This window comes from Heterodontus francisci, chromosome 39 (genome assembly GCF_036365525.1).
Source record: "Heterodontus francisci isolate sHetFra1 chromosome 39, sHetFra1.hap1, whole genome shotgun sequence".
NCBI classification, from domain to species: Eukaryota; Metazoa; Chordata; class Chondrichthyes; order Heterodontiformes; family Heterodontidae; genus Heterodontus; species Heterodontus francisci.
This window is the reverse complement of record NC_090409.1, coordinates 28,505,638-28,531,429: the sequence shown is the minus strand read 5'-3', so window position 1 is coordinate 28,531,429 and position 25,792 is coordinate 28,505,638. Positions and strand designations below refer to the sequence as shown.

Sequence of the window (25,792 nt, the reverse complement as noted above, 5' to 3'; positions counted from 1 at the left end):
GGACTGGGACAGGAAGAGGGACTGCTTCAGGGAGAGGGTTGGTACAGGATGAGGGACTGGTACAGGGTGTGAGACTGGTTCAGGGAGAGGGTTGGTACAGGGTGAGGGACTGGTACAGGGTGAGGGACTGGGACAGGAAGAGGGTTGGTACAGGGTGACGGACTGGTACAGGGTGATGGACTGGTACAGGGTGTGAGACTGGTTCAGGGAGAGGGTTGGTACAGGGTGAGGGACTGGTACAGGATGAGGGACTGGTTCAGGGAGATGGTTGGTACAGGGTGAGGGACTGGTACAGGGTGAGGGACTGGGACAGGAAGAGGGACTGCTTCAGGGAGAGGGTTGGTACAGGATGAGGGACTGGTACAGGGTGATGGACTGGTACAGGGTGTGAGACTGGTTCAGGGAGAGGGTTGGTACAGGATGAGGGACTGGTACAGGATGAGGGACTGGTTCAGGGAGATGGTTGGTACAGGGTGAGGGACTGGTACAGGATGAGGGACTGGTACAGGGTGTGAGACTGGTTCAGGGAGAGGGTTGGTACAGGGTGAGGGACTGGTACAGGGTGAGGGACTGGGACAGGAAGAGGGTTGGTACAGGGTGAGGGACTGGTACAGGGTGATGGACTGGTACAGGGTGTGAGACTGGTTCAGGGAGAGGGTTGGTACAGGGTGAGGGACTGGTACAGGGTGATGGACTGGTGCAGGATGAGGGACTGGGACAGGAAGATGGACTGGTTCAGGATGAGGGACTGGTTCAGGGAGAGGGTTGGTACAGGGTGATGGACTGGTACAGGGAGAGGGTTGGTCCGGGGAGAGTGGTGGTACAGGATGAGGGACTGGTTCAGGGAGAGGGTTGGTCCGGGGAGAGTGGTGGTACAGGATGAGGGACTGGTTCAGGGAGAGGGTTGGTACAGGGTGAGGGACTGGTACATGCTGAGGGACTGGAACAGGGGGAGAGACTGGTTCAGGGAGTGGGTTGGTACAGGGTGTGGGACTGGTACAGGGTGAGGGACTGGGACAGGAAGATGGACTGGTTCAGGATGAGGGACTGGTTCAGGGAGAGGGTTGGTACAGGGTGATGGACTGGTACAGGGAGAGGGTTGGTCCGGGGAGAGTGGTGGTACAGGATGAGGGACTGGTTCAGGGAGTGGGTTGGTACAGGGTGTGGGACTGGTACAGGGTGAGGGACTGGTGCAGGATGAGGGACTGGGACAGGAAGATGGACTGGTTCAGGGAGAGGGTTGGTACAGGGTGTGGGACTGGTACAGGGTGTGGGACTGGTCCAGGGTGTGGGACTGGTACAGGGGAAGGGAATGTTTCAGGGAGAGGGTTGGTACAGTGTCAGGGACTGGTACAGGGAGGGCGACTGGTACAGGATGAGGGACTAGTTCAGGGAGAGTGTTGGTACTCGGAGAGGGACTGGTACAGGATGAGGGACTGGTACAGGGAGAGGGACTGGTACAGGATGAGGGACTGGTACAGGGAGAGGGACTGGTACAGGATGAGGGACTGGTACAGGGAGAGGGACTGATACAGGGTGAGGGGCTGGTACAGGGAGAGTGTTGGTACTGGGTGAGGGACTGGTACCGGATGAGGGACTGGTACAGGGAGAGGGACTGGTACAGGATGAGGGACTGTTACAGGGAGAGGGACTGGTGCAGGGAGAGTGTTGGTACAGGGTGAGGGACTGGTACAGGGAGAAGGACTGGTGCTGGGAATGGGTTGGTACAGGGAGAGTGTTGGTACTGGGTGAGGGACTGGTACCTGATGAGGGACTGGTACAGTGTGAGGGACTGGTACAGGGAGGGGGACTGGTACAGGATGAGGGACTTGTACAGGAAGAAGGACTGGTACAGGATGAGTGACTGGTGCAGGGTGAGGGACTGGTCCAGGGATGGGGACTGGTACAGGATGAGGGACTGGTACAAGATGAGGGACTGTTTACAGGGAGAGGGACTGGTGCAGGGAGAGTGTTGGTACTGGGTGAGGGACTGGTACAGGATGAGGGACTGGTACAGGATGAGGGACTGGTACAAGATGAGGGACTGGTACAGTGTGAGGGACTGGTACAGGGAGGGGGACTGGTACAGGATGAGGGACTTGTACAGGAAGAAGGACTGGTACAGGGAGAAGGACTGGTACAGGATGAGTGACTGGTGCAGGGAGAGGGACTGGTCCAGGGATGGGGACTGGTACAGGATGAGGGACTGGTACAAGATGAGGGACTGGTGCAGGGAGAGGGACTGGTGCAGGGAGAGGGTTGGTACAGGGAGAGGGTTGGTACAGTGTGAGGAACTGGTACAGGATGAGGGATTGGTTCAGGGAGAGTGACTGGTTCAGGGTGAGGGACTGGTATAGGATCAGGGACTGGTACAAGGGAAGGGACTGGTTCAGGGAGAGGGTTGGTACAGGATCAGGGACTGGTACATGCTGAGGGACTGGTACAGAATGAGGGACTGGTACATGCTGAGGGACTGGTACAGGGGGTGGGACTGTTTCAGGGAGAGGGTTGGTACAAGGTGTGGGTCCGGTTCAGGGAGAGGGACTGGTACAGGATGAGGGACTGGTACAGGGAGAGTGACTGATACAGGGTGAGGGGCTGGTACAGGGAGAGTGTTGGTACTGGGTGAGGGACTGGTACCGGATGAGGGACTGGTACAGGGAGAGGGACTGGTACAGGGTGAGGGACCGGTACAGGATGAGGGACTGTTACAGGGAGAGGGACTGGTGCAGGGAGAGTGTTGGTACAGGGTGAGGGACTGGTACAGGATGAGGGACTGGTACAGGGTGATGGACTGGTAAAGGGTGAGAGACTGGTTCAGGGAGAGGGTTGTTCCAGGGAGGGGGGTGGTACAGGGTGAGGGACTGGTTCAGAGAGAGGGTTGGTACAGGGTGTGGGACTGGTACAGGGTGAAGGACTCGTTCAGGGAGATGGTTGGTGCAGGGTGTGGGACTGGTACAGGGTGAGGGACTGGTGCAGGATGAGGGACTGGTACAGGAAGAGGGACTGGTTCAGGGAGAGGGTTGGTACAGGATGAGGGACTGGTACAGGATGAGGGACTGGTTCAGTGAGAGGGTTGGTACAGGGTGAGGGACTGGTACAGGGTGAGGGACTGGTTCAGGGAGTGGGTTGGTACAGGGTGATGGACTGGTACAGGGTGATGGACTGGTACAGGGTGAGAGACTGGTTCAGGGAGAGTGTTGGTCTGGGGAGAGTGGTGGTACAGGATGAAGGACTGGTTCAGGGAGTGGGTTGGTCTGGGGAGAGTGGTGGTACAGGATGAAGGACTGGTTCAGGGTGAGGGACTTGTACAGTGTGACGGACTGGTACAGGGATGGCGACTGTTACTGGGTGTGGGACTGGTACAGGGTGAGGGAATGGTACAGGATGAGGGACTGGTTCAGGGAGAGGGACTGGTGCAGGGAGAGGGACTGGTTCAGGGAGAGGGACTGGTACAGTGAGAGGGACTGGGACAGGATGAGGGACTGGTACAGGGAGACGGACTGGTGCAGGGAGAGTGTTGGTACAGGGTGAGCGACTGGTACAGGATGAGGGACTGGTACAGGGTGAGGGACTGGTGCAGTATGAGGGACTGGTACAGGGAGAGTTTTGGTACAGGGAGAGTTTTGGTACAGGGTGAGTGACTGGTACAGGGTGAGGGACTGGGACAGTATTGGGGACTGCTACAGGGTCAGGGACTGTACAGGGTGAGGGACTGTACAGGGTGAGGGACTGGTGCAGGGAGAGGGACTGGTGCAGGGAGAGGGTTGGTACAGTGTGGGGGACTGGTACAGGGAGAGGGACTGGTGCAGGGAGAGTGTTGGTACAGGGAGAGTTTTGGTACAGGGTGAGGAACTGGGACAGGAAGATGGACTGGTTCAGGGAGAGGGTTGGTACAGGGTTTGGGACTGGTACAGGGTGAGGGACTGGTACAGGGTGAGGGACTGGTTCAGGGAGAGAGTTGGTACAGGGTGAGGGACTTGGACAGGGTGAGGGACTGGTTCAGGCAGAGGGTTGGTACAGGATGAGGGACTGGTACAGGGTGATGGACTGGTACAGGGTGGGAGACTGGTTCAGGGAGAGGGTTGGTCCGGGGAGAATGGTGGTACAGGATGAGGGACTGGTTCAGGGAGAGGGTTGGTACAGGGTGAGGGACTGGTACATGCTGAGGGACTAGTACAGGGGGAGGGACTGGTTCAGGGAGAGGGTTGGTACAGGGTGTGGGACTGGTACAGGGTGAGGGACTTTTGCAGGATGAGGGACTGGTTCAGGGAGAGGGTTGGTACAGGGTTAGGGACTGGAACAGGAAGATGGACTGGTTCAGGGAGAGAGTTGGTACAGGGTTAGGGACTGGTACAGGGTGAGGGACTGGTTCAGGGAGAGGGTTGGTACAGGGTTTGGGACTGGTACAGGGGGAGGGACTGGTACAGGGTTTGAGACTGGTACAGGGGAAGGGACTGTTTCAGGGAGAGGGTTGGTACAGTGTCAGGGACTGGTACAGGGAGGGCGACTGCTACAGGATGAGGGACTGGTTCAGGGAGAGGGTTGGTACAGGGTTAGGGACTGGAACAGGAAGATGGACTGGTTCAGGGAGAGAGTTGGTACAGGGTTAGGGACTGGTACAGGGTGAGGGACTGGTTCAGGGAGAGTGTTGGTACAGGGTTTGGGACTGGTACAGGGGGAGGGACTGGTACAGGGTTTGAGACTGGTACAGGGGAAGGGACTGTTTCAGGGAGAGGGTTGGTACAGTGTCAGGGACTGGTACAGGGAGGGCGACTGCTACAGGATGAGGGACTGGTTCACGGAGAGGGTTGATACAGGGAGAGGGACTGGTACAGGATGAGGGACTGGTACAGTGAGAGGAACTGTTGCAGGGAGAATGTCGGTACAGGGTGAGCGACTGGCACAGTATGAGGGACTGGTACAGGGAGAGGGACTGGTGCAGGGAGAGTGTTGGTACAGGGTGAGCGACTGGTACAGGATGAGGGACTGGTACAGGGTGAGGGACTGGTGCAGTATGAGGGACTGGTACAGGGAGAGTTTTGGTACAGGGAGAGTTTTGGTACAGGGTGAGTGACTGGTACAGGGTGAGGGACTGGGACAGTATGGGGGACTGCTACAGGGTCAGGGACTGTACAGGGTGAGGGACTGGTGCAGGGAGAGGGACTGGTGCAGGGAGAGGGTTGGTACAGTGTGGGGGACTGGTACAGGGAGAGGGACTGGTGCAGGGAGAGTGTTGGTACAGGGAGAGTTTTGGTACAGGGTGAGGAACTGGGACAGGAAGATGGACTGGTTCAGGGAGAGAGTTGGTACAGGGTGAGGGACTTGGACAGGGTGAGGGACTGGTTCAGGCAGAGGGTTGGTACAGGATGAGGGACTGGTACAGGGTGATGGACTGGTACAGGGTGGGAGACTGGTTCAGGGAGAGGGTTGGTCCGGGGAGAATGGTGGTACAGGATGAGGGACTGGTTCAGGGAGAGGGTTGGTGCAGGGTGTGAGACTGGTACATGCTGAGGGACTGGTACAGGGGGAGAGACTGGTTCAGGGAGAGGGTTGGTACACGGTTAGGGACTGGAACAGGAAGATGGACTGGTTCAGGGAGAGAGTTGGTACAGGGTTAGGGACTGGTACAGGGTGAGGGACTGGTTCAGGGAGAGGGTTGGTACAGGGTTTGGGACTGGTACAGGGTGAGGGACTGGTACAGGGTGAGGGACTGGTTCAGGCAGAGGGTTGGTACAGGATGAGGGACTGGTACAGGGTGATGGACTGGTACAGGGTGGGAGACTGGTTCAGGGAGAGGGTTGGTACAGGGTGTGAGACTGGTACATGCTGAGGGACTGGTACAGGGGGAGAGACTGGTTCAGGGAGAGGGTTGGTACAGGGTGTGGGACTGGTTCAGGGAGAGGGTTGGTACAGGGTGAGGGACTGGTACATGCTGAGGGACTGGTACAGGGGGAGGGACTGGTTCAGGGAGAGGGTTGGTACAGGGTGTGGGACTGGTACAGGGTGAGGGACTTTTGCAGGATGAGGGACTGGTTCAGGGAGAGGGTTGGTACAGGGTTAGGGACTGGAACAGGAAGATGGACTGGTTCAGGGAGAGAGTTGGTACAGGGTTAGGGACTGGTACAGGGTGAGGGACTGGTTCAGGGAGAGGGTTGGTACAGGGTTTGGGACTGGTACAGGGTGAGGGACTGGTACAGGGAGAGGGACTGGTACAGGGAGAGGGACTGGTGCAGGGAAGGTGTTGATACAGGGTGAGGGACTGGTACAGGATGAGGGACTGGTACAGGGTGAGGGACTGTTTCAGGGAGAGGGTTGGTACAGGGTGTGGGACTGGTTCAGGGAGAGGGTTGGTACAGGGTGAGGGACTGGTACAGGGTGATGGACTGGTACAGGGTGAGGGACTGGTTCAGCGAAAGGGTTGGTACAAGGTGTGGGTCTGGTTCAGGGAGAGGGACTGGTACAGGATGAGGGACTGGTACAGGGAGAAGGACTGATACAGGGTGAGGGGCTGGTACAGGGAGAGTGTTGGTACTGGGTGAGGGACTGGTACCGGAGGAGGGACTGGTACAGGGAGAGGGACTGGTACAGGGTGAGGGACTGGTACAGGATGAGGGACTGTTACAGGGAGAGGGACTGGTGCAGGGAGAGTGTTGGTACAGGGTGAGGGACTGGTACAGGATGAGGGACTGGTACAGGGTGATGGACTGGTAAAGGGTGAGAGACTGGTTCAGTGAGAGGGTTGTTCCAGGGAGGGGGGTGGTACAGGGTGAGGGACTGGTTCAGGGAGAGGGTTGGTACAGGGTGTGGGACTGGTACAGGGTGAAGGATTCGTTCAGGGAGATGGTTGGTGCAGGGTGTGGGACTGGTACAGGGTGAGGGACTGGTGCAGGATGAGGGACTGGTACAGGAAGAGGGACTGGTTCAGGGAGAGGGTTGGTACAGGATGAGGGACTGGTACAGGATGAGGGACTGGTTCAGGGAGAGGGTTGGTACAGGATGAGGGACTGGTACAGGAAGAGGGACTGGTTCAGGGAGAGGGTTGGTACAGGATGAGGGACTGGTACAGGATGAGGGACTGGTTCAGTGAGAGGGTTGGTACAGGGTGAGGGACTGGTACAGGGTGAGGGACTGGTTCAGGGAGTGGGTTGGTACAGGGTGATGGACTGGTACAGGGTGATGGACTGGTACAGGGTGAGAGACTGGTTCAGGGAGAGTGTTGGTCTGGGGAGAGTGGTGGTACAGGATGAAGGACTGGTTCAGGGTGAGGGACTTGTACAGTGTGACGGACTGGTACAGGGATGGCGACTGTTACTGGGTGTGGGACTGGTACAGGGTGAGGGAATGGTACAGGATGAGGGACTGGTTCAGGGAGAGGGACTGGTGCAGGGAGAGGGACTGGTTCAGGGTGAGGGACTGGTTCAGGGAGAGGGACTGGTGCAGGGAGAGGGACTCGTACAGTGAGAGGGACTGGGACAGGATGAGGGACTGGTACAGGGAGACGGACTGGTGCAGGGAGAGTGTTGGTACAGGGTGAGCGACTGGTACAGGATGAGGGACTGGTACAGGGTGAGGGACTGGTGCAGTATGAGGGACTGGTACAGGGAGAGTTTTGGTACAGGGAGAGTTTTGGTACAGGGTGAGTGACTGGTACAGGGTGAGGGACTGGGACAGTATTGGGGACTGCTACAGGGTCAGGGACTGTACAGGGTGAGGGACTGTACAGGGTGAGGGACTGGTGCAGGGAGAGGGACTGGTGCAGGGAGAGGGTTGGTACAGTGTGGGGGACTGGTACAGGGAGAGGGACTGGTGCAGGGAGAGTGTTGGTACAGGGAGAGTTTTGGTACAGGGTGAGGAACTGGGACAGGAAGATGGACTGGTTCAGGAAGAGAGTTGGTACAGGGTGAGCGACTGGTACAGGGTGAGGGACTTGGACAGGGTGAGGGACTGGTTCAGGCAGAGGGTTGGTACAGGATGAGGGACTGGTACAGGGTGATGGACTGGTACAGGGTGGGAGACTGGTTCAGGGAGAGGGTTGGTCCGGGGAGAATGGTGGTACAGGATGAGGGACTGGTTCAGGGAGAGGGTTGGTACAGGGTGTGAGACTGGTACATGCTGAGGGACTGGTACAGGGGGAGAGACTGGTTCAGGGAGAGGGTTGGTACAGGGTGTGGGACTGGTTCAGGGAGAGGGTTGGTACAGGGTGAGGGACTGGTACAGGATGAGGGACTGGTACAGGGGGAGGGACTGGTTCAGGGAGAGGGTTGGTACAGGGTGTGGGACTGGTACAGGGTGAGGGACTTTTGCAGGATGAGGGACTGGTTCAGGGAGAGGGTTGGTACAGGGTTAGGGACTGGAACAGGAAGATGGACTGGTTCAGGGAGAGAGTTGGTACAGGGTTAGGGACTGGTACAGGGTGAGGGACTGGTTCAGGGAGAGGGTTGGTACAGGGTTTGGGACTGGGACAGGGGGAGGGACTGGTACAGGGTTTGAGACTGGTACAGGGGAAGGGACTGTTTCAGGGAGAGGGTTGGTACAGTGTCAGGGACTGGTCCAGGGAGGGCGACTGCTACAGGATGAGGGACTGGTTCACGGAGAGTGTTGATACAGGGAGAGGGACTGGTACAGGATGAGGGACTGCTACAGTGAGAGGAACTGTTGCAGGGAGAATGTCGGTACAGGGTGAACGACTGGCACAGTATGAGGGACTGGTGCAGGGAGAGGGACTGGTGCAGGGAGAGTGTTGGTACAGGGTGAGCGACTGGTACAGGATGAGGGACTGGTACAGGGTGAGGGACTGGTGCAGTATGAGGGACTGGTACAGGGAGAGTTTTGGTACAGGGAGAGTTTTGGTACAGGGTGAGTGACTGGTACAGGGTGAGGGACTGGGACAGTATGGGGGACTGCTACAGGGTCAGGGACTGTACAGGGTGAGGGACTGGTGCAGGGAGAGGGACTGGTGCAGGGAGAGGGTTGGTACAGTGTGGGGGACTGGTACAGGGAGAGGGACTGGTGCAGGGAGAGTGTTGGTACAGGGAGAGTTTTGGTACAGGGTGAGGAACTGGGACAGGAAGATGGACTGGTTCAGGGAGAGAGTTGGTACAGGGTGAGCGACTGGTACAGGATGAGGGACTGGTACAGGGAGACGGACTGGTGCAGGGAGAGTGTTGGTACAGGGTGAGCGACTGGTACAGGATGAGGGACTGGTACAGGGTGAGGGACTGGTGCAGTATGAGGGACTGGTACAGGGAGAGTTTTGGTACAGGGAGAGTTTTGGTACAGGGTGAGTGACTGGTACAGGGTGAGGGACTGGGACAGTATGGGGGACTGCTACAGGGTCAGGGACTGTACAGGGTGAGGGACTGGTGCAGGGAGAGGGACTGGTGCAGGGAGAGGGTTGGTACAGTGTGGGGGACTGGTACAGGGAGAGGGACTGGTGCAGGGAGAGTGTTGGTACAGGGAGAGTTTTGGTACAGGGTGAGGAACTGGGACAGGAAGATGGACTGGTTCAGGGAGAGAGTTGGTACAGGGTGAGGGACTTGGACAGGGTGAGGGACTGGTTCAGGCAGAGGGTTGGTACAGGATGAGGGACTGGTACAGGGTGATGGACTGGTACAGGGTGGGAGACTGGTTCAGGGAGAGGGTTGGTCCGGGGAGAATGGTGGTACAGGATGAGGGACTGGTTCAGGGAGAGGGTTGGTGCAGGGTGTGAGACTGGTACATGCTGAGGGACTGGTACAGGGGGAGAGACTGGTACAGGGGGAGAGACTGGTTCAGGGAGAGGGTTGGTACAGGGTGTGGGACTGGTTCATGGAGAGGGTTGGTACAGGGTGAGGGACTGGTACATGCTGAGGGACTGATACAGGGGGAGGGACTGGTTCAGGGAGAGGGTTGGTACAGGGTGTGGGACTGGTACAGGGTGAGGGACTTTTGCAGGATGAGGGACTGGTTCAGGGAGAGGGTTGGTACACGGTTAGGGACTGGAACAGGAAGATGGACTGGTTCAGGGAGAGAGTTGGTACAGGGTTAGGGACTGGAACAGGAAGATGGACAAGTTCAGGGAGAGAGTTGGTACAGGGTTAGGGACTGGTACAGGGTGAGGGACTGGTTCAGGGAGAGGGTTGGTACAGGGTTTGGGACTGGTACAGGGTGAGGGACTGGTACAGGGTGAGGGACTGGTTCAGGCAGAGGGTTGGTACAGGATGAGGGACTGGTACAGGGTGATGGACTGGTACAGGGTGGGAGACTGGTTCAGGGAGAGGGTTGGTACAGGGTGTGAGACTGGTACATGCTGAGGGACTGGTACAGGGGGAGAGACTGGTTCAGGGAGAGGGTTGGTACAGGGTGTGGGACTGGTTCAGGGAGAGGGTTGGTACAGGGTGAGGGACTGGTACATGCTGAGGGACTGGTACAGGGGGAGGGACTGGTTCAGGGAGAGGGTTGGTACAGGGTGTGGGACTGGTACAGGGTGAGGGACTTTTGCAGGATGAGGGACTGGTTCAGGGAGAGGGTTGGTACAGGGTTAGGGACTGGAACAGGAAGATGGACTGGTTCAGGGAGAGAGTTGGTACAGGGTTAGGGACTGGTACAGGGTGAGGGACTGGTTCAGGGAGAGGGTTGGTACAGGGTTAGGGACTGGAACAGGAAGATGGACTGGTTCAGGGAGAGAGTTGGTACAGGGTTAGGGACTGGTACAGGGTGAGGGACTGGTTCAGGGAGAGGGTTGGTACAGGGTTTGGGACTGGTACAGGGTGAGGGACTGGTACAGGGTTTGAGACTGGTACAGGGGAAGGGACTGTTTCAGGGAGAGGGTTGGTACAGTGTCAGGGACTGGTACAGGGAGGGCGACTGCTACAGGATGAGGGACTGGTTCACGGAGAGGGTTGATACAGGGAGAGGGACTGGTACAGGATGAGGGACTGGTACAGTGAGAGGAACTGTTGCAGGGAGAATGTCGGTACAGGGTGAGCGACTGGCACAGTATGAGGGACTGGTACAGGGAGAGGGACTGGTACAGGGTGAGGGTCTGGTACCGGATGAGGGACTGGTACAGGGTGAGGGACTTGTACAGGATGAGGGACTGGTTCAGGGAGTGCGACTGGTGCAGGGAGAGTGTTGGTACAGGGAGAGGGACTGGTTCAGGGAGAGGGTTGGTGCTGGGTGTGGGACTGGTACAGGGTGAGGGTCTGGTACCGGATGAGGGACTGGTACAGGGTGAGGGACTTGTACAGGGTGAGGGACTGGTGCAGGATGAGGGACTGGTACAGGGAGAGTTTTGGTACAGGGTGAGTGACTGGTACAGGGTGAGGGACTGGGACAGGAAGAGGGACTGGTTCAGGGAGTCGGTTGGTACGGGATGAGGGACTGGTACAGGATGAGGGACTGGTTCAGGTAGAGGGTTGGTACAGGGTGAGGGACTGGTTCAGGGTGAGAGACTGGTACAGGGTGAGGGACTGTTTCAGGGAGAGGGTTGGTACAAGGTGTGGGTCTGGTTCAGGGAGAGGGTTGTACAGGGTGAGAGACTGGTACAGGGTGAGGGACTGGTACAGGGTGATGGACTGGTAAAGGGTGAGAGACTGGTTCAGGGAGAGGGTTGTTCCAGGGAGGGGGGTGGTACAGGGTGTGGGACTGGTTCAGGGAGAGGTTTGGTACAGGGTGTGGGACTGGTACAGGGTGAAGGACTCGTTCAGGGAGATGGTTGGTGCAGGGTGTGGGACTGGTGCAGGATGAGGGACTGGTACAGGAAGAGTTTTGGTACGGGGTGAGGTACTGGTGCAGGGTGAGGGACTGGGACAGGAAGATGGACTGGTTCAGGGAGAGGGTTGGTACAGGATGAGCGACTGGTACAGGATGAGGGACTGGTTCAGGGAGAGGGTTGGTACAGGGTGTGGGACTGGTTCAGGGAGAGGGTTGGTACAGGGTGAGGGACTGGTTCAGGGTGAGAGACTGGTACAGGGTGAGGGACTGTTTCAGGGAGAGGGTTGGTACAAGGTGTGGGTCTGGTTCAGGGAGAGGGTTGTACAGGGTGAGAGACTGGTACAGGGTGAGGGACTGGTACAGGGTGAGGGACTGTTTCAGGGAGAGGGTTGGTACAGGGTGAGGGACTGGTTCAGGGAGAGGGTTGGTACAGGGTGAGGGACTGTTACAGGGTGAGAGACTGGTTCAGGGAGAGGGTTGGTACAGGGTGTGGGACTGGTTCAGGGAGAGGGTTGGTACAGGGTGAGGGACTGTTACAGGGTGATGGACTGGTACAGGGTGAGAGACTGGTTCAGGGAGAGGGTTGGTGCAGGGTGAGGGACTGGTAAATGCTGAGGGAATGGTTCAGGGTGAGGGACTGGTACAGGGAGAGGGCCTGGTATAGGATGAGGGTCTGGGACATGGTCAGGGACTGGTACAGGATGAGGGACTGGTTCAGGGAGAGGGTTGGTACAAGGTCAGGGACTGGTACAGGGAGAGGGACTGTTACCGGGAGAGGGACTGGTGCAGGGAGAGGGACTGGTACAGGGTGAGGGTTGGTACAGGGTCATGGACTGGTACAGGGAGAGGGACTGTTACCGGGAGAGGGACTGGTGCAGGGAGAGGGACTGGTGCAGGGAGAGGGTTGGTACAGGGTCATGGACTGGTACAGGGAGGGGGAGTGGTGCAGGGAGGGGGACTGGTGCAGGGAGAGGGACTGGTGCAGGGTGAGGGACTGGTTCAGGGAGAGGGTTTGTACAGGGAGAGGGACCGGTACAGGATGAGGGACTGGTACAGGGAGAGTGTTTGTACAGGGAGAGGAACTGGTACAGAATGAGGGACTGGTACAGGGACAGGGACTGGTGCAGGGAGTGTGTTGGTACAGGGAGAGGGACTGATTCAGGGAGATTGTTGGTAGTGAGTGAGGGACTGGTACAGGATGAGGGACTGGTACAGGGAGAGGGACTGGTGCAGGGAGAGTTTTGGTACAGGGAGAGGGACTGGTTCAGGGAGAGGGACTGGTACAGGATGAGGGACTGGTTCAGGGAGAGGGACTGGTTCAGGGAGAGGGACTGGTGCAGGGGGAGTGTTGGTACAGGGTGAGGGACTGGCACAGGGAGAAGGTAGGTACAGGGTGAGGGATCGGTACAGGGATAGGATTGGTACAGAGTGAGGGACCGGTCCAGGGAGAAGGTTGGTACAGGGTGAGGGACCGGTACAGAGAGAGGGTTGGTACTCGGTGAGGAACTGGTACAGGGAGAAGTTTGGTACACGTTGAGGGACTGGTACAGGGTGAGGGACTGGTACAGGGAGAAGTTTGGTACAGGGTGAGCGGCTGGTACAAGGAGAAGGTTGGTACAGGGTGAGGGACCGGTGCAGGGAGAGGGTTGGTACACGGTGGGGGACTGGTACAAGGAGAAGGTTGGTACAGGGTGAGGGACCGGTACAAGGAGAGGTTTGGTACACGGTGAGGGATTGGTACAAGGAGAAGGTTGGTACAGGGTGAGGGACCGGTACAGGGAGAAGTTTGGTACACGGTGAGGGACTGGTACAAGGAGACGGTTGGTACAGGGTAAGGGACTGGTACAGGGAGAAGTTTGGTACAGGGTGAGGGACTGGTACAAGGAGAAGGTTGGTACAGGGTGAGGGACCGGTACCGGGAGAAGTTTGGTACACGGTGAGGGACTGGTACAAGGAGAAGGTTGATACAGGGTGAGGGACTGGTACAGGGTGAGGGACTGGTACAGGGAGAAGTTTGGTACACGGTGAGGGACTGGTACAAGGAGAAGGTTGGTACAGGGTGAGGGACCGGTACAGGGAGAGGGTTGGTACAGGGTGTGGGACTGGTACGGGGGAGGGACTGGTACAGGGTGTGGGACTGGTACAGGGGAAGGGACTGTTTCAGGGAGAGGGTTGGTACAGTGCCAGGGACTCATACAGGATGAGGTACTGGTACAGTGAGAGGAACTGGTTCAGGGAGAGGGTTGGTACAGGGTGTGGGACTGGTACAGGGAGAGGGACTGGTACAGGATGGGGGACTGGTACAGGGAGAGGGACTGGTGCAGGGAGAGTGTTGGTACTGGGTGAGGGACTGGTACCGGATGAGGGACTGGTACAGGGAGAGGGACTGGTGCAGGGAAGGTGTTGATACAGGGTGAGGGACTGGTACAGGATGAGGGACTGGTACAGGGTGAGGGACTGTTTCAGGGAGAGGGTTGGTACAGGGTGTGGGACTGGTTCAGGGAGAGGGTTGTACAGGGTGAGGGACTGGTACAGGGTGATGGACTGGTAAAGGGTGATAGACTGGTTCAGGGAGAGGGTTGTTCCAGGGAGGGGGGTGGTACAGGGTGAGGGACTGGTTCAGGGAGAGGGTTGGTACAGGGTGTGGGACTGGTACAGGGTGAAGGACTCGTTCAGGGAGATGGTTGTTGCAGGGTGTGGGACTGGTACAGGGTGAGGGACTGGTGCAGGATGAGGGACTGGTACAGGAAGAGGGACTGGTTCAGGGAGAGGGTTGGTACAGGATGAGGGACTGGTACAGGATGAGGGACTGGTTCAGTGAGAGGGTTGGTACAGGGTGAGGGACTGGTACAGGGTGAGGGACTGGTTCAGGGAGTGGGTTGGTACAGGGTGATGGACTGGTACAGGGTGATGGACTGGTACAGGGTGAGAGACTGGTTCAGGGAGAGTGTTGGTCTGGGGAGAGTGGTGGTCCAGGATGAAGGACTGGTTCAGGGAGTGGGTTGGTTCAGGATGAGGGACTGGTACAGGGAGAGTTTTGGTACAGGGTGAGGGACTGGGACAGGAAGATGGACAGGTTCAGGGAGAGGGACTGGTACAGGTTGTGGGACTGGTACAGTGTGAGGGACTGGTACAGGGAGGGCGACTGTTACTGGGTGTGGGACTGGTACAGGGTGAGGGACTGGTTCAGGATGTGGGACTGGTTCAGGGAGAGGGTCTGGTTCAGCGAGAGGGTTGGTACAGGGAGGGGTCTGGTTCAGGGAAAGGGTCGTTCCAGGGAGGGGGGTGGTACAGGGTGAGGGACTGGTACAGGGTGATGGACTGGTAAAGGGTGAGAGACTGGTTCAGGGAGAGGGTTGTTCCAGGGAGGGGGGTGGTACAGGGTGAGGGACTGGTTCAGGAAGAGGTTTGGTACAGGGTGTGGGACTGGTACAGGGTGAAGGACTCGTTCAGGGAGATGGTTGGTGCAGGGTGTGGGACTGGTGCAGGATGAGGGACTGGTACAGGAAGAGTTTTGGTACGGGGTGAGGCACTGGTGCAGGGTGAGGGACTGGGACAGGAAGATGGACTGGTTCAGGGAGAGGGTTGGTACAGGATGAGCGACTGGTACAGGATGAGGGACTGGTTCAGGGAGAGGGTTGGTACAGGGTGAGGGACTGGCACAGTGTGAGGGACTGGTATAGGGTGAGAGACTGGTTCAGGGAGAGGGTTGGTACAGGGTGTGGGACTGGTTCAGGGAGAGGGTTGGTACAGGGTGAGGGACTGTTACATGGTGATGGACTGGTTCAGGGAGAGGGTTTGTACAGGGAGAGGGACCGGTACAGGATGAGGGACTGGTACAGGGAGATTGTTTGTACAGGGAGAGGAACTGGTACAGAATGAGGGACTGGTACAGGGACAGGGACTGGTGCAGGGAGTGTGTTGGTACAGGGAGAGGGACTGATTCAGGGAGATTGTTGGTAGTGAGTGAGGGACTGGTACAGGATGAGGGACTGGTACAGGGAGAGGGACTGGTGCAGGGAGAGTTTTGGTACAGGGAGAGGGACTGGTTCAGGGAGAGGGACTGGTACAGGATGAGGGACTGGTTCAGGGAGAGGGACTGTTTCTGGGAGAGGGACTGGTGCAGGGGGAGTGTTGGTACAGGGTGAGGGACTGGCACAGGGAGAAGGTAGGTACAGGGTGAGGGATCGGTACAGGGATAGGATTGGTACAGAGTGAGGGACCGGTCCAGGGAGAAGGTTGGTACAGGGTGAGGGACCGGTACAGAGAGAGGGTTGGTACTCGGTGAGGAACTGGTACAGGAAGAAGTTTGGTACACGTTGAGAGACTGGTTCAGGGTGAGGGACTGGTACAGGGAGAAGTTTGGTACACGGTGAGGGGCTGGTACAAGGAGAAGGTTGGTACAGGGTGAGGGACCGATGCAGGGAGAGGGTTGGTACACGGTGGGGGACTGGTACAAGGAGAAGGTTGGTACAGGGTGAGGGACCGGTACAAGGAGAGGTTTGGTACACGGTGAGGGACTGGTACAAGGAGAAGGTTGGTACAGGGTGAGGGACCGGTACAGGGAGAAGTTTGGTACACGGTGAGGGACTGGTACAAGGAGACGGTTGGTACAGGGTAAGGGACTGGTACAGGGAGAAGTTTGGTACAGGGTGAGGGACTGGTACAAGGAGAAGGTTGGTACAGGGTGAGGGACCGGTACCGGGAGAAGTTTGGTACACGGTGAGGGACTGGTACAAGGAGAAGGTTGATACAGGGTGAGGGACTGGTACAGGGTGAGGGACTGGTACAGGGAGAAGTTTGGTACACGGTGAGGGACTGGTACAAGGAGAAGGTTGGTACAGGGTGAGGGACCGGTACAGGGAGAGGGTTGGAACACGGTGAGGGACTGGTACAGGGAGAGGGTTGGTACAGGGTGAGGGACCGGTACAGGGAGAAGTTTGGTACACGGTGAGGGACTGGTCCAAGGAGAAGGTTGGTACAGGGTGAGGGACCGGTACAGGGAGACGTTTGGTACACGGTGAGGGACTGGTACAAGGAGAAGGTTGGTACAGGGTGAGGGACCGGTACAGGGAGAAGTTTGGTACACGGTGAGGGACTGGTACAAGGAGAAGGTTGGTACAGGGTGAGGGACCGGTACAGGGAGAAGGTTGGTACAGGGTGAGGGACCGGTACAAGGAGAAGGTTGGTACACGGTGAGGGACTGGTACAAGGAGAAGGTTGGTACAGGGTGAGGGACTGGTACAAGGAGAAGGTTGGTACAGGGTGAGGGACTGGTACAAGGAGAAGGTTGGTACAGGGTGAGGGACCGGTACAGGGAGAAGGTTGGTACAGGGTGAGGGACCGGTACAGGGAGAAGTTTGGTACACGGTGAGGGACTGGTCCAAGGAGAAGGTTGGTACAGGGTGAGGGACCGGTACAGGGAGACGTTTGGAACACGGTGAGGGACTGGTACAAGGAGAAGGTTGGTACAGGGTGAGGGACCGGTACAGGGAGAAGTTTGGTACACGGTGAGGGACTGGTACAAGGAGAAGGTTGGTACTGGGTGAGGGACCGGTACAGGGAGAAGGTTGGTACAGGGTGAGGGACCGGTACAGGTTCATGAGAGTTGTTATTGACGCTGCCTCTTTCACCTTGCAGTGACCACGATGTCTGCAGCTGGTACGATGCACACTCCGGGGTTAACCGGGAACTCACTGTCGGCACTGAACACCTCACCCACTCCACCCCACAACTGCACAAACAGCAGCCACTCAATGGCACTGTCGGGCTTGACCTCGAGCACAGGGTAAGGAGCGGCTGACAGTGACTGTCGTGGAGAAAGCAACCACATCATCACAGTTTACAGACCGACATTCACCATCTCATCTTCAGTGGAAAAAAACACAGAGAAATCAGGAGACCAGGAGGGTGGAGGGAATGGAGCTAGAGAGGAGAGTGAGGCATAGATACATGGAGAATGTTGAAGGGAAACGTGAGGAGGGAGAGTGGCTGAGATAGACGAGTGAAAGATCGGAGTGAGATAACAGAGGGAGGAAGGTAATGACCAAGAATAGAGGTGGAGAGTGAGGCTGCAGTGTGAGCTCACGCGAGTGAGAGAAGGTGGCAGAGTCGCTGGTCTCTCTGAGTTAATCACGCCCTCATTTCACCCACTCCTCACCCTCCCATCCTCAGTCTCCCCTATCCTCACCCTCCCATTCTCACTCTCACCAATCCTCACCCTAACATCCTCACTCTCCCCACTCCGCACCCTCCCATCCTCACCCTCCCCAATCAGCACCCTCGCATCCTCACTCTCCCCACTCCGCACCCTACCATCCTCCCCCTCCCCAATCAGCACACTCACATCCTCACTCTCCCCACTCCTCACCCTCCCATCCTCACCCTCCCCAATCCTCACCCTCCCATCCTCACCCTCCCCACTTCTCACCCTCCGATCCTCACGCTCCCCAATCCTCACCCTAACATCCTCACTCTCCCCAATCCTCACCGTCCCATCCTCACTCTCCCCACTCCTGACCCTCCCATCCTCACGCTCCCCAATCCTCACCCTAACATCCTCACTCACCCCAATCCTCACCCTAACATCCTCACTCTCCCCAATCCTCACCCTAACATCCTCACTCTCCCCAATCCTCACCGTCCCATCCTCACTCTCCCCACTCCTGACCCTCCCATCCTCACGCTCCCCAATCCTCACCCTAACATCCTCACTCTCCCCAATCCGCACCCTCCCATCCTCACCCTCCCCAATCAGCACCCTCGCATCCTCACTCTCCCCACTCCTCACCCTCCCATCCTCAGCCTCCCCAATCCTCACCCTCCCATCCTCACCCTCCCCACTCCTCAGCCTCCCATCCTCACACTCCCCAATCCTCACCCTAACATCCTCACTCTCCCCAATCCTCACCGTCCCATCCTCACACTCCCCACTCCTGACCCTCCCATCCTCACGCTCCCCAATCCTCACCCTAACATCCTCACTCTCCCCAATCCTCACCGTCCCATCCTCACACTCCCCACTCCTGACCCTCCCATCCTCACGCTCCCCAATCCTCACCCTAACATCCTCACTCTCCCCAATCCTCACCCTAACATCCTCACTCTCCCCAATCCTCACCCTAACATCCTCACTCTCCCCAATCCTCACCCTCCCATCCTCACTCTCCCCACTCCTCACCGTCCCATCCTCACTCTCCCCACTCCTCACCGTCCCATCCTCACGCTCCCCACTCCTCACCCTCCCATCCTCACTCTCCCCAATCCCCACCCTAACATCCTCATGCTCCCCACTCCTCACCCTCCCATCCTCCCCCTCCCCACTCCTCACCCTCCGATCCTCACCCTCCCCAATCAGCACCCTCGTATCCTCACACTCCTCACTCCTCGCCCTCCGCAATCCTCACCCTCCCCAATCAGCACCCTCGTATCCTCACAATCCCCACTCCTCACCCTCCCATCCTCACCCTCCCATCCTCACCCTCCCCAATCAGCACCCTCGCATCCTCACCCTCCCCAATTAGCACCCTCGCATCCTCACTCTCCCCACTCCTCACCGTCCCATCCTCACTCTCCCCACTCCTCACCCTCCCAACCTCACGCTCCCAACTCCTCACCCTCCCATCCTCCCTCTCCCTAATCCTCACCCTCCCATCCTCACCCTCCCCAATCAGCACCCTCTCATCCTCACACTCCCCACTCCTCACCCTCGCATCCTCACCCTCCCCAATCAGCACCCTCGCATCCTCACTCTCCCCACTCCGCACCCTCCCATCCTCACCCTCCCCAATCAGCACCCTCGCATCCTCACTCTCCCCAATCAACACCCTCACATCCTCACCCTCCCCAATCAGCACCCTCACATCCTCACTCTCCCCACTCCGCACCCTACCATCCTCACCCACCCCAATCAGCACACTCGCATCCTCACTCTCCCCACTCCTCACCCTCCCATCCTCACCCTCCCCAATCCTCACCCTCCCATCCTCACCCTCCCCACTCCTCACCCTCCCATCCTCACTCTCCCCAATCCTCCCCCTCCCATCCTCACCCTCCTCACTCCTCACCCTCCCAACCTCACACTCCCCACTCCTCACCCTCCCATCCTCACTCTCCCCAATCCTCACCCTCCCATCCTCACCCTCCCCACTCCTCACCCTCCCATCCTCACACTCCCCAATCGTCACCCTCCCATCCTCACCCACCCCACACCTCACCCTCCCATCCTCACTCTCCCCACTCCTCACCCTCCCATCCTCACTCACCCAACTCCTCACTCTCCCCACTCCTCACCGTCCCATCCTCACTCTCCCCACTCCTCATGCTCCCATCCTCACTCTCCCCAATCCTCACCCTCCCATCCTCACCCTCCCCAATCAGCACCCTCGCATCCTCACACTCCCCACTCCTCACCCTGACATCCTCACTCTCCCCACTCCTCACCGTCCCATCCTCACTCTCCCCACTCCTCACCCTCCCATCCTCACTATCCCCACTATACACCTTCCCCATCCTCCCTCCCCCCACTCTTCACCCTTCCATCCTCAGTCTCCCCACTCCTCACACTCCCATCCTCACTATCCCCACTATACACCTTCCCCATCCTCCCTCCCCCCACTCCTCACCCTTCCATCCTCAGTCTCCCCACTCCTCACCCTCCCAACCTCACACTCCCCACTCCTCACCCTCCCATCCTCACTCTCCCCAATCCTCACCCTCCCATCCTCACCCTCCCCAATCCGCACCCTCCCATCCTCACCCTCCCCAATCAGCACCCTCGCATCCTCACTCTCCCCACTCCGCACCCTACCATCCTCCCCCTCCCCAATCAGCACACTCGCATCCTCACTCTCCCCACTCCTCACCCTCCCATCCTCACCCTCCCCAATCCTCACCCTCCCATCCTCACCCTCCCCACTCCTCACCCTCCCATCCTCACACTCCCCAATCCTCACCCTAACATCCTCACTCTCCCCAATCCTCACCGTCCCATCCTCACACTCCCCACTCCTGACCCTCCCATCCTCACGCTCCCCAATCCTCACCCTAACATCCTCACTCTCCCCAATCCTCACCCTAACATCCTCACTCTCCCCAATCCTCACCCTCCCATCCTCACTCTCCCCACTCCTCATCGTCCCATCCTCACTCTCCCCACTCCTCACCGTCCCATCCTCACGCTCCCCACTCCTCACCCTCCCATCCTCACTCTCCCCAATCCCCACCCTAACATCCTCATGCTCCCCACTCCTCTCCCTCCCATCCTCCCCCTCCCCACTCCTCACCCTCCCATCCTCACCCTCCCCAATCAGCACCCTCGTATCCTCACACTTCTCACTCCTCGCCCTCCGCAATCCTCACCCTCCCCAATCAGCACCCTCGTATCCTCACACTCCCCACTCCTCACCCTCCCATCCTCACCCTCCCATCCTCACCCTCCCCAATCAGCACCCTCGCATCCTCACCCTCCCCAATTAGCATCCTCACTCTCCCCACTCCGCACCCTCCCATCCTCAGCCTCCCCAATCAGCACCCTCGCATCCTCACTCTCCCCACTCCTCACCGTCCCATCCTCACTCTCCCCACTCCTTACCCTCCCAACCTCACGCTCCCAACTCCTCACCCTCCCATCCTCCCTCTCCCTAATCCTCACCCTCCCATCCTCACCCTCCCCAATCAGCACCCTCTCATCCTCACACTCCCCACTCCTCACCCTCGCATCCTCACCATCCCCAATCAGCACCCTCGCATCCTCACTCTCCCCACTCCGCACCCTCCCATCCTCACCCTCCCCAATCAGCACCCTCGCATCCTCACTCTCCCCAATCAACACCCTCACATCCTCACCCTCCCCAATCAGCACCCTCACATCCTCACTCTCCCCACTCCGCACCCTACCATCCTCACCCACCCCAATCAGCACACTCGCATCCTCACTCTCCCCACTCCTCACCCTCCCATCCTCACCCTCCCCAATCCTCACCCTCCCATCCTCACCCTCCCCACTCCTCACCCTCCCATCCTCACTCTCCCCAATCCTCCCCCTCCCATCCTCACCCTCCTCACTCCTCACCCTCCCAACCTCACACTCCCCACTCCTCACCCTCCCATCCTCACTCTCCCCAATCCTCCCCCTCCCATCCTCACCCTCCTCACTCCTCACCCTCCCAACCTCACACTCCCCACTCCTCACCCTCCCATCCTCACTCTCCCCACTCCTCACCCTCCCATCCTCACTCACCCAACTCCTCACTCTCCCCACTCCTCACCGTCCCATCCTCACTCTCCCCACTCCTCATGCTCCCATCCTCACTCTCCCCAATCCTCACCCTCCCATCCTCACCCTCCCCAATCAGCACCCTCGCATCCTCACACTCCCCACTCCTCACCCTGACATCCTCACTCTCCCCACTCCTCACCGTCCCATCCTCACTCTCCCCACTCCTCACCCTCCCATCCTCACTATCCCCACTATACACCTTCCCCATCCTCCCTCCCCCCACTCTTCACCCTTCCATCCTCAGTCTCCCCACTCCTCACCCTCCCATCCTCACTATCCCCACTATACACCTTCCCCATCCTCCCTCCCCCCTCTCCTCACCCTTCCATCCTCAGTCTCCCCACTCCTCACCCTCCCATCCTCAGTCTCTCCACTCCTCACACACCCATCCTCACTCACCCTCCCATCCTCACCCTCCCCACTCCTCACCCTCCCCACTCCTCACCCTCCCCACTCCTCACCCTCCCATCCTCACCCTCCCATCCTCACCCTCCCCACTCCTCACCCTCCCCACTCCTCACCCTCCCCACTCCTCACCCTCCCATCCTCACCCTCCCCACTCCTCACCCTCCCCACTCCTCACCCTCCCATCCTCACCCTCCCCACTCCTCACCCTCCCCACTCCTCACTCTCCCCACTCCTCACCCTCCCATCCTCACCCTCCCATCCTCACCCTCCCCACTCCTCACCCTCCCCACTCCTCACCCTCCCATCCTCACTCACCCCACTCCTCACACTCCCTACTTCACTCGCCCCACTCCACACACGCCCCACTCCTCGCCCTCCCATCCTCACTCACCCCACTCCTCAATCTCCCCACTCCTCACTCTCCCCACTCCTCACACTCCCATCCTCACTCTCCCCACTCCTCACCCTCCCATCCTCACTATCCCCACTACTCACCTTCCCCATCATCACTCTCCCCACTCCTCACCCTCCCATCCTCAGTCACCCCACTCCGCATACTCCCATCCTCACTCACCCCACTCTTCACTCACCCATCCTCACTCTCCACACACCCATCCTCACTCTCCCCACTCCTCACCCTCCCATCCTCACTCTCCCCACTCCTCAGCCTCCCATCCTGACTCCCCCCACACCACAACCTACCATCCTCACTTCCCCCACTCCTCACCCTTCCATCCGCAGTCACCCCACTCCTCACCCACCCATCCTCACTCCCCCCACTCCACAACTTTCCATCCACACTCTCCCCACACCTCACCCAACCATCCTCACTCCCCCCACTCCACTACTGACCATCCTCACTCTCCCCACTCCTCACCGTCCCAACCTTACTCTCCCCACTCCTCACCCTCCCATCCTCACTATCCCGACTCCTCACCTTCACCATCATCACTCTCCCCACTCTTCACCCTCCCATCCTCACTCACCCCACTCCTCACACACCCATCCACACTCTCCCGACTCTTCACCCTCCCATCCTCACTCACCCCACTCCTCACACTCCCATCTGCACTCTCCCCACTCCTCACCTCCCCAGCGTCACTCTCCCCACTCCTCACACTCCCATCCTCACTCTCCCCACTCCTCACACTCCCATCCGCATTCTCCCCACTCCTCACACTCCCATCCTCACTCTCCCCACTCCTCACCCTCCCATCCTCACTCTCCCCACACCTCATCCTCCCATTCTCACTCTCCCTACACCTCACCCTCACATCTTCACCCTCCCATCCTCACTCTCCCCATTCATCATGCTCCCAGCCTCACTCTCCCCACTCCTTACTCTCCCATCCTCACTCTCCCCACTCCTCAGCCTCCCATCCTCACTCTCCCCACTCCTCACCCTCCCATCCTCACTTTCCACACTCCACAACCTCCCATCCTCACCCTCCCCAGTCCTCCCATTCCCATCCTCAATTCTCCCCACTCCTCACCCTCCCATCCTCAATTCTCCCCACTCCTCACCATCCCATCCTCAGTCTCCCCACTCCACACCCTCCCCACTCCTCACCCTTCCATCCTCAGTCTCCCCACTCCTCACACACCCTTCCTCACTCGCCCCAATCCTCACTCTCCCCACTCCTCACCCTCCCAACCTCACTCGCCCCACTCCTCACACTCCCCACGCCTCTCCCTCCCATCCTCTCTCACCCCACTCCTCACTCTCCCCACTCCTCACCGTCCCATCCTCACTCTCCCCAGTCCTCACCCTCCCATCCTCACACTCCCCACTCCTCACCTTCCCCATCCTCACTCTCCCCACTCCTCACCCTCCCATCCTCAATCTCCCCACTCCTCACACTCCCATTCACAGTCTCCCCACTCCATATTCTCCCATCCTCACTCTCCCCACTCCTCAGCCTCCCATCCTCACTCTCACCACTCCTCACCCTCCCATCCTCACTCTCCCCAGTCCTCCCCTTCCCATCCTCACACTCCAGACTCCTCACCTTCCCATCTTCACTCTCCCCACTCCTCACCCTCCCATCCTCAGTCTCCCCACTCCACACCCTCACATCCTTAGCCTCCCCAGTCCTCACCCTCTCATCCTCAGCCTCCCCACTCCTCACCTTCCCCATCCTCACTCCCCCACTCCTCACCCTTCCATCCTCAGTCTCCCCACTCCTCACCCTCCCAACTTCACTCGCCCCGCTCCTCACACTCCCCTCTCCTCAACCCACCCATCCTCACTCACCCCACTCCTCAGCCTCCCCACTCCTCACCCTCCCCACTCCTCACCCTCCCCACTCCTCACCCTCCCATCCTCACCCTCCCATCCTCACCCTCCCCACTCCTCACCCTCCCCACTCCTCACCCTCCCCACTCCTCACCCTCCCATCCTCACCCTCCCCACTCCTCACCCTCCCCACTCCTCACTCTCCCCACTCCTCACCCTCCCATCCTCACCCTCCCATCCTCACCCTCCCCACTCCTCACCCTCCCCACTCCTCACCCTCCCATCCTCACTCACCCCACTCCTCACACTCCCAACTTCACTCGCCCCACTCCACACACGCCCCACTCCTCGCCCTCCCATCCTCACTCACCCCACTCCTCAATCTCCCCACTCCTCACTCTCCCCACTCCTCACACTCCCATCCTCACTCTCCCCACTCCTCACCCTCCCATCCTCACTATCCCCACTACTCACCTTCCCCATCATCACTCTCCCCACTCCTCACCCTCCCATCCTCAGTCACCCCACTCCGCACACTCCCATCCTCACTCACCCCACTCTTCACTCACCCATCCTCACTCTCCACACACCCATCCTCACTCTCCCCACTCCTCACCCTCCCATCCTCACTCTCCCCACTCCTCAGCCTCCCATCCTGACTCCCCCCACACCACAACCTACCATCCTCACTTCCCCCACTCCTCACTCTTCCATCCTCAGTCACTCCACTCCTCACCCACCCATCCTCACTCCCCCACTCCACAACTTTCCATCCACACTCTCCCCACACCTCACCCAACCATCCTCACTCCCCCCACTCCACTACTGACCATCCTCACTCTCCCCACTCCTCACCGTCCCAACCTTACTCTCCCCACTCCTCACCCTCCCATCCTCACTATCCCGACTCCTCACCTTCACCATCATCACTCTCCCCACTCTTCACCCTCCCATCCTCACTCACCCCACTCCTCACACACCCATCCACACTCTCCCGACTCTTCACCCTCCCATCCTCACTCACCCCACTCCTCACACTCCCATCTGCACTCTCCCCACTCCTCACCTCCCCAGCGTCACTCTCCCCACTCCTCACACTCCCATCCTCACTCTCCCCACTCCTCACACTCCCATCCGCATTCTCCCCACTCCTCACACTCCCATCCTCACTC

At 58.8% G+C, this 25,792-nt stretch overlaps 1 protein-coding gene across 1 annotated transcript in view; it reads left to right on the top strand.

The window, feature by feature from the left end:
• The window catches only part of LOC137352857 (POU domain, class 2, transcription factor 2-like), a 153,225-nt gene that overhangs the window by 40,219 nt on the left and 87,214 nt on the right, over window positions 1-25,792 (top strand). Inside the window, exon 8 of the mRNA XM_068018709.1 lies at window positions 17,338-17,485. Coding sequence (XP_067874810.1) covers window positions 17,338-17,485 — 148 coding nt within the window. The remainder of the gene's footprint in view (window positions 1-17,337; window positions 17,486-25,792) is intronic.